General features: G+C 38.7%; 1 protein-coding gene across 1 annotated transcript in view; it reads left to right on the top strand.

The window, feature by feature from the left end:
- ZNRF2 (zinc and ring finger 2) overlaps positions 1-14,098 on the top strand; it is a 59,304-nt gene that overhangs the window by 923 nt on the left and 44,283 nt on the right. Inside the window, exon 2 of the mRNA XM_057372726.1 lies at positions 6-242. Within this exon, the coding sequence (XP_057228709.1) occupies positions 6-242 (237 nt within the window). The remainder of the gene's footprint in view (positions 1-5; positions 243-14,098) is intronic.

Below are 14,098 nucleotides of genomic sequence, written 5' to 3'. Positions count from 1 at the left end.
ATCGGCAACCCGGAGCAGGTCCCTGGGGGGGGCCACCGCCTCCGGGGCCCGGGCGGCGCAGTCCGCCTTCAACATCCCCCACAGCAGCGGCCCCTACGGCTCGCAGGACTCGGTCAGCAGCACCCCGGAGGAGGGCGGCCGGGAGCGGCCCGCGGGGGGCGGCRGCGGCGGCAGCTCCTCCGGCGGGCCCCGGCTAGTGATCGGCTCGCTGCCCGCGCACCTCTCGCCGCACCTGTTCGGAGGTAAGGGGCATTGGCGGGGCGGGAGGGTTTCGCTGCYTCTCCCGGCGCTGCGGGGCCGGGGTTGCGGGCGGTGGGACGGGGTGTGTGAGGGGGTTTTTCCCTTCCTCCGAGGTGGGACGGGTAATGAATCATCACTCCGGGATGAGCGGCGGCTCCTCCAGGCTGGCGTCCGGGTTTGGAGACTGGGCTCTCGGGCCGGCATCTCCTATTGTCTGTAGGGAGAACCGTGAAAGGGGAGGTTAAAAATGAAACGAGCCCGGCGGCGGGGAGGAAGCGGAGCCTCTCCGGCTGGCGACTTTAGACTCTAATAGCTGTAATCAGTGCCTGTGTAAATACTCTTGCCTACTACTTACATAATTAGAATTTAATTGGATCATGTGTCTCCGCCGTTTATTCTAAAATCGGACCAAGCCCCTCTTTAGGCACTGATTAATGTATGGCTGATGCTTGTTCCTCTTTCTGAGTTCTCKGTACAGAGAGTCGGTACACAAAAACAGAAGTTAAAGTAAGTTTCTTTGTTTATTCCCGCTCCAAGAGATGAGTAGAATCGGATGGCTGTCCGTGCCGCTGTAGTACAGGCTTGCAGCACTGGTACGCTGTAGCCTTGAGGATGGGCACATGTGCTCTTGAGGCAGGAGGAACACTCGGCTAAAYTCTAAAATAACCAGGAAGCTGAGGCCCTTTGAGAAGCACATTGAACGTGGAGCGAATTGTAGGTTTTTTTGTCTCTCTTGCGATGCCGAGGTAAATTGGGCTGTATAGGACGAGCATTTTACTGCCTGTGTTTTTTACCTAAAAGTTAAAAATCATCTTGTTAGTTGCCAGATGCTTTAGAAGTTGCTGACTTCTTTAAGTACTGATTATTCTGAGGGTTGTTCATTTAGGTCAAACAATGCAGAACTTTATTTTTTAATGGATATATTCAATTGATAATTTTAATATATATAATATACATGTATATCCACACACATATATTTATGTGTATGTGTATTTTGGCCTTTGTTAATACCCTAAAGCTTTTTTTTTTTTTTTTTTTTTTTTGGGGGGGGAGGACGAAGAGGCTAATGTAAAACTTATACATTTTGTATTCTTGTTAATCCATTTGTGAATACTGTTGGTAGCAAGTTGGCTTTCTTGTTTTCTGTAATTCACCCAGTTTTTAGCCAAGGCAGAGCTGTCTGCAGCCTGACCCTCGCAGGGTACACGAGGTTTCTGTCACATGGCCTGCTGCCTCTGGTGTGTTGACCTCAAGACAGCATAGCTGTTACTTCCTATATCTGAAACTGCCTCATCCCAGTGGTTGAACATTTAACAGGAAGCTGTCAAACCCWATTATAATAAAAGAATATTTTCCCCTAAGAAAGAAAACATGACTATTGTCATAGTACCAAGCTGCTCAACAGGAGTGCTTTGTTGCAAGGATGTTCATCACACCATCGAAGTAGCTTGAGGGGGAAGAGGGTGCATGTGTTGCTTTTAGTGATGAAAGGATGTGCTATCGTGGAGTGTTATTGTACAGGCCGTGCTAAGCGCAAGGGAATCACTAGAATATGCAGGCAACTGTTGCTCGAAGGTGAAACTTTTTTCCCCTCTTTGCTTAAACATTGTATTCCAACTTGCCTTGGTGTCCGGAGGGAGTGGATTAAATGTAAATTAAGTGATGAGGATCAATAACCTAGGAAGCCGTATTCAGACGCAGGAAGGTCTCTTCAGAATAACTCTGAATTTGATCTTACTTTTCTRTGGCATGTAATAATTTTTTAATTGCTGTGCTACACTGTATTTTGTCCTCRGAATGATGCAAAGCTTATTGCTTTYACCAGTGCAGGAGAAGTGCCAGGAGGGGTACACTCTCTTCATCTACTCACTAATAAATAAGGACTGCTATATGTTAGGAGTATAAGTAACAAGTTTCAAGATACACTAAGTAAGATTTTTAATGAAGAAGCAAATAAATTCATGACTGTCTTGTGACCACATAAGGACAGTGTATCTTAGCAGGATGAATAACTGCTTAATCATAATACTGCAACACCTGTGAAGAAGGCCTCACTTGAAGTATTATTCTTTCTTTCAATTTAAATATTCTGCGATGTTTGTGGTACATTACTCCACATCCCATTCAATGTTGCCATCCTTCTCTAATTGCATGCTTCATGTTTTCTTGATTCATTGTAATAACTACATGCTTGGGGAAAGTAGCCCAACTGCAGATCACACATTAATAGCATCAGTATTCTGAAAAATAACTTGAAGCATTGTTTTTGTCCTGATGGTAACTAGCTCAAGCTTGTTTAGGTGTGGTGTCTGGCATTTATCTTGTGTATCTTAAGCATGCTTGAAGTCCCCTCCCTTGTTTTGTAACTTGCAAATTAGCTGAATTGTTKATTTTTATTCTGAAAACTGCCAAAATTAATTGTGAGGATTAGCATAGCAATTCTGCAAAAATTAAAATAAAAAGGAAGAATAAGAGTAACTTCTGTAAGTTAACTGAATCTCCAGCTATTTATGTTTTTAGGCATACTTGCTTGGCTTCRTCAGTCAGTGACACGTGGGTGTTGCATTTGTTAAATTACTGTAATTAATTTGCCATTAGTGAATTATATTCTATTGTCACTTTTACTGAGCTGTTTTGCGAGCTGAAGTAATGTATAAACATTAACCCTCTGATGTAACATGCTTAAATCTATACTAAGCTTGTTAATATACCATTTGAATGAGAATATAAAAACCCATGTTAATGTATTGGCAAGTATGTTCAGTTATTGCCTATGTTCCTTTAGTAGGGACTGTAGTACTAACAGCCTCTCCTGGCTGTGAAGGTCTCGTGTTCCTATSTGACCTCAGGCTAAGGCACTTTTATGAGAAACATATAGTAGAGTAAGCACTGCTATGTAGCTTTGTCTCATCTCAGGGGGAGTTCAGTTCACTCCATAATCAGGGCCTTGGTCTCACAAAAAAAAGAATATTTGCGTGTTTAACTTTGTGCTGTGAGCATGCCTGAAGTAGKCTTAGGGCATTAAGTAGAGTGAGACCCAAATTCCATAAGATCTTACGGCACTCCCAGATGCAGAGACCAAACCTGTGCGTGATATTCAAGAGCTTTCTTGCAACACTGCCAAGTTCCAGCTTCCTTTGAGGTGATAATGCTTATCAGGAATTTTGACCAGTAGTTTCCCCACTCTGTTCCTCAGTGAATGGGACTTCCCCTCTCTTCCAGCCCCAAAGTAAATATTCTTACTTTCTGTTATGAGTAGAAGAGTTGGCTCTGAGGACCACGAGGCCAGATTCACATTAGTTTTTCCACTGTGTTTGTRATATTACATATTCATCAGCACTGCAGCAAAGCTGCTACTGTAGTTACAATATAGCTTGTTTTTGTCAGTGGTGTAATTGGTTCAGCTAAAAATGGGCTTTTGGGTATGCTCTTTGCTTTGRGTAAATGTTGATGTGTTACTTCCATCACTTAAAGTGTTGACAACTCCTCAGAACCCTCTTCRTGTTTATGTTCCTGTTTCTGGGTGGTCATAACTGGGAGAATTCTTGGCRAAAACACCTAGTGTAAGTATCCTTCTGGTGTTCAAGTTTGGGAATGTTGCTAAAAGGCAACAATAATCCCTTTAAACTCTTATTAGGTTTTTTTTTGTCATTAAGAGTCTCATAGGGAATAATATATAAAAATTCAACTGAAGATAGCAGAAACTCAAACATATTGAGTTCTTAAAATCTTCACATCAGTTTTTTGTTTCACATGATTGAGCAGAGACTGTACAAGTATTGTGCAGAATCTCAATTTGTGCTGTATATGGTCATATACAATTTTATATGATGTATTTATAGACAGATTTTAAGGTATATAATGTTGTCAGATACAGCTGTTGACAGCTGTCAGGCCTATGTCAAGATTTGGAGTAATGATTTGGAGATTAAGTGGCATCTGTTCAACTTTATTAGGAGAAGGAAGTTTGTTACGTTCTTCTTAAGCCAAATAATGATCAGACTTTTTTTATGAATTATGTTACAGTGCAGGATTTATTACCAGCTACTGAATGTACAGAACATAGTATGGTAGAACCTTATAGGTATATTATGGTAGCATCTGTTTGTAATAAGCTGGTAGAAGTAATGAATGAATTCTTCATTCTATAAAAGAAAGTTTATGAAAGCCTCAGGTTATAACCTGAATTCCTAGTTGTATTGTGGGAAGCAGATAACRGTAGAAGAATGATGTGAATTCTCAGAAAAGTTTTTTAGATGTCTCTCAAACTGCCTAGTCCACATCTTGTTTTGTTTCCCATCAGATCTATTTAGCTGTATGGATATCTTTTTGAGGTTCTCTTCATCTTTCTCACACCTATTKTTTTGGGAATATAATTGCCTTTGGGTCATGTCCTTGCCCTTCTCTTCCAGTATGACACAAGTACTACTGCTCTGAGAAATCATGAAACTCTGAAACACGTCAGACTTAATGCTGCTCCCATTTTGCCAGCCAGAGGGGTAGCTCTGAGGTCTTTGCCCCCTGAATTGAGAGAAGTGTTGAGAARTGTGCCTTGCAGCAGGACTGTTGGGATATCCTGTCTGTGTGAATCATGTCAGAAGCAGTGAAACTTGCTATTGTAGTTTCAGCCTGTATGCCTTTGTACTTCTAGACATACTATCTTTTCGTGGCAGTTGCATTTTTTTTTTTTTATGTTTGATAAAGGCTTGATACAATCTTTGAATCTTTGATACAATATGTATTTCTCTAAATTACTTCCTAACCATTCAGAATRAGGGAAGAGTGTAAAGATTTAGAATACTAAAAGCTATAGCTTCCCCATAAAAAATTCTGCCTTTTTGGTGGTTGATATTTGCCCTTGTGAACACAAAAAACCCAMTTCCACATGCCTTTTCAGATAGTTTTGCTGTTGCAGTTGATAGGTCTTAGAAAGTGCAGAACAGTGAAAGTGAAGGAACTGTCTCTRCTTGGATGTTTTGACTTGTTTCTATTCACTTGTTTGTGCCAGTGAAAGGCAGTAGTATCCATGTTTATCCACTTTGGAAAAATGAGAGGCTGGCTGAAGTCTATCAAGCTCTTGAATATCACGCTGATTGTAGAAGAAGGTTGAAATGGAGACCTTTCTGAAAATCTGAGAGAAATACATACATACAGACATAACTTCGCAAACACAGAGTTGGGCTAATGGGGAAAGGATAGACATGTTCAGTTATACCAATAAGTTGACTCCAAAGTGACAGAGAAGAGTAATTTTTGCAGTCTCTGAAGATAAGGGTTAGCATCCCCATAATCAAAACACAAATTGAAAAATCCATTGTGCTGGGAGAGCAGTCGAAGGATAAGCTATTRATAATGAGCTTCAGAAGGTCTGTTCTGACTGATGGGTGTGAGGAATCCAGTCCCTTTGCAGGGTCTCTCTGTTCTGGTGTTTAGTTGGGCTTCTCTGTTCTGCATGCGTGTAGTGGGCAACATACAGTTCCTGGTTTGGCAGCAAAGGTGTAAACCCTCCTGAGGAGGGGACAAAGTAACAAAAAGTAACAAAGGATCCAACGCCACCAGCCACCTGCTCTAGCAGGTCAAGAGAATGCTTTTAGTCCCTCATGTTAGTGTTCGGACAAAGTGAGCTAAAAGAAAAACAGTTCAGTCTTCTGGTGGTGCYCATGAAGCCCCTGGGAATCATCTTTCATTTCCTTCAGTTGGAGACCCATCTCTCTTATGATGAGTAGCTTGGGGAGTGAAACAAAGACTGAGGTGAGTGATAGAAGATCTTTGAAGGGCTACATTTGCTGAAGGGCCTTTTTTTTTTTTTTTTTTTTTTTTTTTTTTTTTTTTTTTTTTTTTTTTTTTTTTTTTTTTGTGCCCCTCTTCCTGCCTGATAAACAAATGGGGTTAGGAGAAACCAAATAATAAAAAATGGCAGCACTGCATTCGTGGGAGAAATGTAAACAGTTAACCATTTGAAGAGAAGGAAACAGCCTGATTGTAATGGCGTATATAAATATTTCTTTTGGCTATCAAGGTGGTGATAATACCTGATTGAAACTTTGCCTTGCCAGTTCAAACAAAGGCCTTYCTCTTATTAAATATCTTCTGAATACCTATGCAACCCTGATACTCTGACAGTGTGTCTCTCCTCATGTTCAGTCACATAATTGCAGACTGGTCTCCAACAACCTCCCAAGTAATTTCTTTGTCTCATAAAGAAAGCCTTTTGTCACTGCTAGAAATTCAAAACTATTTTTAAAACACTTTGTCTACCCATCTGTTTKGGTAAGTTCTCCTCCCCTGTTCTTGCCAGCTGCTCATGGAAAACTTCATAATGTGAATGGTCTTGATTTGTTCTCTTAGCACTGCAGGAAACTTTGAAGTTTTGAATAATGTGAAGATTTTTGGGTAGGTTTTCCATGCTATTTGCATGCAACTAATTTTATATTATTTTCATTAATGGGCGTATCTATTGCCTATTAATGGCTTAATTAGTTTCAGAGGTGGTGTATGGTCATTTCTACACATTGTGTTAATTTACTGGGGTAATGGAGCATGTTGTTCTTGCAGATRTTTAACCCATGAAAAGAAAGTGAGAAATCTTTGAGTGCTCTGAGTTTCTATTTTGGAGCATCTTTGAAGACATGCATCTTTCCAATCAAAAGAAAATTAATTGTATAAAACCACARCAACCTGATTAAAATCAGAACTGCATGTTTTAAGCATCTAGGAGAATGGGTTTTTTTGTCTACTATCGGGATAGATATTCCCTAAACAAGTGCCTACRTTTCCTAGACCATCTTTCCTTTATGAACAATCATTGTGACTTYCATGAGGATATCTCAGTGTGCATCCAGAGCTCTTTGACCTCTGTTGCTTGGTAGGCATCCAATTCCTGGTGCTTGCAAAAATTGGGAGGGTAAGCCATAGAAAGAATGAGGCTGGTTCTCCCTTTCACTCAGGACATGCTTCTATTTTCTGCATGGAAATTGAATAGTATTGACCTGGAGAGATCAGGAAGCACGCAGGAAAATCTCATAGGGCTTGGGGTGTCTGACTGCTTGCCAAACAGAATACCAAGTGTTGTGTGAGATTCCATCACACTCAGTTGTCTTTAGGAGCTGACCTAGCTGGATGTTTTCTTGYTAGTCTGCTCTGTCTCAAAATCAGACCACCACAGCCTGTGCACAGTCCCCAAAGGGTGGGTGTGCTGCATACCATCGGGGATATTTTTAGTAGCTTSTGTTTGCTGACTGACTTAGTGTGCTATAAATACAGAGTTCTCATCTGGCATGCACTTTGCGTGTCTTCTGGTAACTTATAATAAATTCACCTAAGAATAATGGCAAGGAGAAACAAGCTGTTACGATTTGTTTGGTTTTCCATACAAAGYGTCATATAAAGCAATTATTTAGTAACATTTTCACTGTAAATGGCTTTTAAAACTAGTGGTATTCCAAAACACTTCCTAGTTGGGCTCTCTTAATTAGTCCTTATGTCAGATTGATTTATACTGCATTTTCATTATGGTTTTAAAAGTTGAAGGYGGACTTTCTAGATATGAGAGGTTGCTTAAGCATCTGGAATACTGTCATTTCTAGTAAATTACTGTCTTTCTTATGTCAGTACTAGCATATTGCATAAAGGCTATTCTCTGGGAAAAAAAAAAAAAAGAAATTTAGTTAGAACTCCTGGATTTTCTTTTCCTAAAGTATAGGTGTATATACAATTTCTTGCATTGAAATATAGTTAAGGCACTTACAGAACTCAATGCAAAAAGGGGAGGATCCCATGTCTTATTAAAATATAATGCATTTTTCTTAGAGTGTTCAATATGGCACAAAATTGAAGGATGCGTTCTTGCTGAATTGTGCTGAGTGTAACMTAAATGCAGTTGTTCTGTATTGCTAAAATAAAAACTGTCATACCATCCACTAACAGAAGTGAAGTTTTCCATGTGCACAAAAGAAAAGTCTGCTCAGAGGTGCTTTCTGCACATCGCCCGAACATCCAAGCAATATTTTGAGAATCTTCGTTTTTTTTCTGTAGTGAAATCTGGACCAGTCTGGTGATAGTCTTTCAGAAAACTTACAAAGTAGATTGTCATCCTGTCAAGAATCTTGGATAGTTCCCTGAAAATCATGTTACTTTTGAATCCTGATATCCTGCAGCTGTCATTAGTTCTTCTTACTGTAGAATGAAGAACATCACTCCTCCTTTATTCTTCAGTGTGAATATGGATTAAAGTTCCAGTTTGGGGAAAAAGCCTTGCTTCTCTTGAATAAATGCTGTGGCCCTACCAAATAAATCAGAGCAAATTTCAGAGAGATAAAGGTGAACAATCTCCAGAATATAAAGAGCAGTGACAGTAGTAAAATGTGGTTCTCTGTGGTCATTTAACTGCATTTCTTTCACTACCAGGCAGTTATCTTTCATCTCACTGTCTTTTGCATCAGCAAGGATGCATAAAGTAGCCTAAGATGYCAGACTTGAGAATTTACTCTCCATTTTCTTGTGTATGGTGTTGTCCTTTGGGAAGAATGAGTTTAACATCACACGCCTGTGTTTTGAATATTGGAAGGCATAGTTTGCATGTGTATGAGTGGCCCAGGGCTCCTATACCRTCTTACACTGGAAAATCATGATTCATCTTCAGAGCTGATTGTGATGAAGTTTTCTCATAGGTGGTATGACTACCTGACTTCAGGTGTGAAGTGCCCAAATACAGGGTTAACTATGCAACTTTCCTTCTGATTTTTCAATGTTGTGATGTTTCAGCTTCAATTGTAAATTAGAGCTTCTTTGAGTGTTTGAGTTTTGGGTTTTGTCCCACTCCCTTAGCCATGTTGGTTTGGTTGTTAGAGGTAATCAGATTAGTTTGGATAGATACTTGTTTTATTTTTATATTGGGAGCATTACTCAATGAATGACAAGTAGATTGGTGTCTGAGGCAGAGCAAAGACGACCTGATTTTTTGATAAAGCTCTAGCAATCTATGAATAAATTGCAGCTCCAAAATAATAGAATATAATTGTAAAACTACTTCTATATTTTTAAAGTGCTATGTAAAAAAATAAAATAACTAGTCCACCTGTGCAATAAAGCTACTGCTAGCTGAAGGGAAATGTTCTACTAGAGGAGCACATGAATGAAAACAGCATGAAATTCACATATGCAAAAGGACTGTGTGCTATCAAAGAAACACTCTTTGAATATCTAATTCAGCTGTCCTAACATTTGCATACAAGATATCTAATATTTAGATACCAGATGACAAATGTGCAGGCATTGCCTTGCTTCTTAAGGACCGAAATACAATTAAAATTAACTGGAGAGTAATKTATGTTTGCTACAGCTCAGCTGTTGGATTAGTTTATATCCCAGTGTGCTGTATCTGTGAATTTGTGTGTTTTGTAAGTGATAACATTTTCAAAGACACGGCACTGAGCTTCTTCATAACCATGGATGTGAAAAACTGAAGTGCTGAAAATACTATTGGAATAAAATACAGTACTGAAATAGCTTCTGGTTTGGAGGAAATACAGATTCCATTGCTAGCATAATAAGCCATGTACCAAAATAAACTGGTTTTCATGCACTTGATAAGATCGAGATCCAGTGACAGCTAAAAGCTAGGGAGTGGAGGAAATGTTCCTTGGAAATATGGGACTAGTTTTGCTGCAAACAAAATAAGAAAGCTAATGCAAATAATGTGTTTTACATTGTGCAAGGGGGGGACAGATGACGTGTTCCTTGGAAACATGGGACTAGTTTTTCTGCAAACAAAAGAATAAGACAGGTGATGCAAATAATGTGTTTTACATTGTGCAAGGTGGGGGGACAGATGATGTGTTCCACCCAGGTTATTCTCTTTGTGTCTCCACTTCACCGCTCCAGTCATAAAGCACACAGTTGTGTTCAGCTGATGAAGTCAAAGGAAATGATGAACACGTTTGGAGCTGGAGGGCAAAAGTTCCTTCTAGTGGGCTGGGCTGGTATATTTGACTTCTTTCTACACGTGTGCAGGCAACCAACTTTTTACGTGTATTTACTCATTGTACGTTTTGCTTTAAAGTTTTATTTAGAAGAAATGTTTGAAAGCATTTTAAGCGTGGATGATGTAATTTCTTGACATTRAACTGTTTTATATGTTGGGGAAATCTAGTGTATAAAAAGTAAGCTAGAATTAAGCTCTCTGAAGACTGCTTGGACTGACAGCAGTATTGAGATTGTTTCTATCMACGCAGATTTATGCAGTCATGGAATCTGAGGCCATGGAGCGGTTGTCAAAAGTATTCCAGTTTTTAACTTCTGGCTAGTGTTGACTCTCTTTGAGGGATTCGCTAGCCATRCATAAACAAGTTGCAGAGAAAGACTGCCATGTCTGTTACAACAAATATAAGGCAAGTCATACGTAGCATTGATAAAGACTGTTCAGAATATAATTTTTGCCAAGAGTTGAATGAAATTATTGAAATTAATTCTTACTATTCTAAAAGCAAAGATTACAGCAGAGGTCCTAGAAATCTTTTGCTCCAATGCACGAACAAACAAGTTTAAAAAGTCAAATACTGAACAAGTTTTTAAAAGAATTATGTAGCCAGTGGTCAAAACTACAGCTAGTTAAAACCTCTTTATTTCCCAAAGTGCTGCAAAAAAATGGTTATAAGAGGCACCTCTAGGGATTCCTATTTTTCTTCATTGTTCCATCATGGATTTGTGCTATCTCTGGGCAATTAGATAGCTGTGTCCCATGGCAGCCTATAGGTTTGTTAGCTGTAGTGTGCAAGCGTTCTTTGAAATATGTTTAAAAACAAATATTTGTATTCAACATGTTGCTGGTCCAATACTGCCCACAAAGGTGAGAATTAAAGTGAGTGAAAAACATAAGCATCCCAGGAAATGTTAACCTCAAAAGATATCACCTGGAAAGGATGCCAGGTTTGTTAGYAAGAGAGAAGGAAAGGTCTGCATGGAATAGTGATGTTGTTGCTTTGAGGGAATCAGGATGTATGGATATGAGTTCTGATACAGTTGTTTTCTAATCTCTTAAAATTATGGTCCTGTGACACTAAAGCTCATATTTGTGTCACTTATTGAGAGCCTCACCTTTTTTCTTCCTTTTCCTTGCCCTTTTACTGTGGATGAGTCATCTTACTTGGAATACCTTTATTAATAATTGTAGTGCTATTGAAAAGAGAAATAAATATGCAGAAACACWGACCTAGCTGGATTTTAAAAATACTTGCATTTAAAAAGAAAATCAGCATTTGAGTTTAGGCCTTGTTTTTTGGGKTTTTTTTTTTGTTGTTGTTGGTTTTTTTTTTGTTGTTTGTTTTTAACTTGAAAGACAAAATTTTTGATATTATATATAATTTGGATTTTAACTTTAATATCCTAATTTTATCTAGCAATTGTATATCAGCAGTATTATTGGAGGAATAATACTGAAGAAAAACATACTGAAATAGATAATTAGCTCTGTAWCAAAGAGAAGAGGCCATTTTGATTAAATTATTTATTTTAGGGTATCTATTCATAGGTATTTTTTTTGAATTCCAGTTTTTCCAACTTGCATTTCCCCAAACTTGAAAATTGTGATGTAAATTTTGCTTTTTGTTAGCAGTGTTTTGAAGCACATATGAGTCAAAAGTGATTGAACTTGTTCTCTCAAAGAGCTAACCATGAAAATAGGCTGTATATCTAGCAAAAGATCCTATAGCCTGGAACTTAAATGTCAACATATTAAATTCTAATCCTATTGGTTTTCTGTTTATGCCTTAAGGATTTGTAAATTTACAGAATTACACACTTGTAATTTGATTTCAGACATGTGAAATTTTATATAGAAATAGGAAAGAAAGAAAAGCCTCAAGACAGGACCTTATTTTTCTTGTATTTTTCGTACTGTAGTTTGTCTCTATATTTAGCCTTGTGCTTCTTCAGGCAATGATGATAAATGTACTAGGTACAATGTTTTTAAGCTATTGGTACAGCTAAAGCACTATGAGGACAGCTTTACTCCAGTCGGTGAGTCTTGCTTGTGCAGAACTTTTGGTTTGCTCACAAATCTACCTTGAAGGGCATAATCCCATTTGTCAGGAATTGTCATCTATAACTGACGGGGATTTCTTGCTCTGCTGGAGRGGAAGGAGCTCTTTCTGCAATCTCAGTATTCACGCTTCTAAATGGTTGGATTTGTAGCACTCTGCAGAAACTCATAAATTGTAAGCAAATTTTAATGGTGCTTTCCTAACCCTAAAAGTCAGTGAATGTTATGGCAATTGAACCCTCTAACTGAGGATCACAAATATCACCACAAGTACTTGTACACAGAGAGGTAAGTATAGAGGAAAGAGACTTTGTCAGCTATTTCAGTCTTCTGTATGCAATACTTAAATACTTTGTTGTATGCAATACTAACACATTGTGTTTCCCTTTCTCAGTGTATTCCTTTCCAGAGAAAGGAATTATTGGAAAATAATTAATCATTTAAAAACAGTTTCATTATTATATTTAGGTTTTTCTGCATAGAAGGACTTTTCCYCCACAACTTTATGCAAAAGGTCTTGTACACAGATTAAATTCTAACAAGTGATGTGTGCACAAAAGTAAGTCTCTCTGATGTTCATAGAACATGAAGAGACCTTATGGTTCTTACCAGCACTGAAATGTGGGATCAGTTGGGTTTAGCCCATTCCGAACAGATGATGTTTATTCTTTCTTCATTTCTTGATGGAAAGCAGTCTAATTTCTCTGGTATTTTATTTTGACAACTAATTTTACCATTGGAAAAATTCCTAATAAGCAAATTACTCTTTCTGTTTTGCAACTGATTTCCAGTTTTGAATGCAAAAATTTGCAATTGATGCATTTTTATTGACGGGTAGCTCTTTTTTTATTACAATCATGAAGGGTTCTTTCTTTCCTTTCTAATTGTACTTGACTCTTGCTAGCTATTAGTTACAATTTCAATGATGCATATAGCCTTGAAATGTAACTTGAAAAGACATTTATTACACTTAGTATSTCTCAATTTTTATAATAGCTTACTTTGAATTAGGCTTGTAAAAAGCTCTAATTTTCTAGATGTGTCTGACAAAGGACTAGGGTGGTGATRAAGAAGACAATATTTAACAATAAAGTAACTGTCTTTTAAACTTGAGTTGTTTGTTTCTGTCAGTGGCTGCGTGCCTAGCCAGATTCAGAGGGATAGACTGATAAGAGAATTCATTGAAAACAGCCTTGTGTAGAGAGTTATCTAGTGTTTCTGTTTGTGTTAACTAGTAAACTTGAAGCCACTGCTTCTTGTATAAACAAGAAAGCCAGCAGCAATTATTCTTTAAAACTAAAAGCAGCTGTTCGGGCTATAAAAAAACGTTTCCATAACACGGATGAAAGTGCCATTGTAATTGTTTATACAAATTGGCACTAGTGCTTTATAAATACATGGGAGTTTCAGGGTTTTTCTTACACTTGCATWTACGTCATCATCCTGGTACACAAACTGAAATTTTCATCTTTGTGCCTTTCAGCCATGAATCTTGGCCTAATGCTGAGGGTAAAAACTTAAAAGGACTTGATTCTGGCCCGGCTGCAGAAGACAGACCTCACGTTTGTGTCATTCTTGTGGTATTTGGCTAACTGCACTTAATAACGGGATTAAAAAAGTCTGGTAATCAAGGATAAATTGTTCGGGGCTAATACCCGCTCTGCGGAAGCCAAGGAAAGCAGAAGCCATCGCCCCAGGCGAGTGCCTCCCCGGGCAGAACCTGTTCAGCACCCGCGCCCTGGACAGCTCAGGCGGAGCCTCGTCCCGGCGGCCGCTCCCCTCCAGGTGCTCCGCCGCCCGGGGGCTCCAGCTTCTACAGCC

The sequence above is a fragment of the Malurus melanocephalus genome, unplaced genomic scaffold, assembly GCF_030028575.1.
Source record: "Malurus melanocephalus ecotype Western Australia unplaced genomic scaffold, MMel_1.1 scaffold_177, whole genome shotgun sequence".
NCBI classification, from domain to species: Eukaryota; Metazoa; Chordata; class Aves; order Passeriformes; family Maluridae; genus Malurus; species Malurus melanocephalus.
This window is presented reverse-complemented; position numbering and strand designations above follow the sequence as displayed.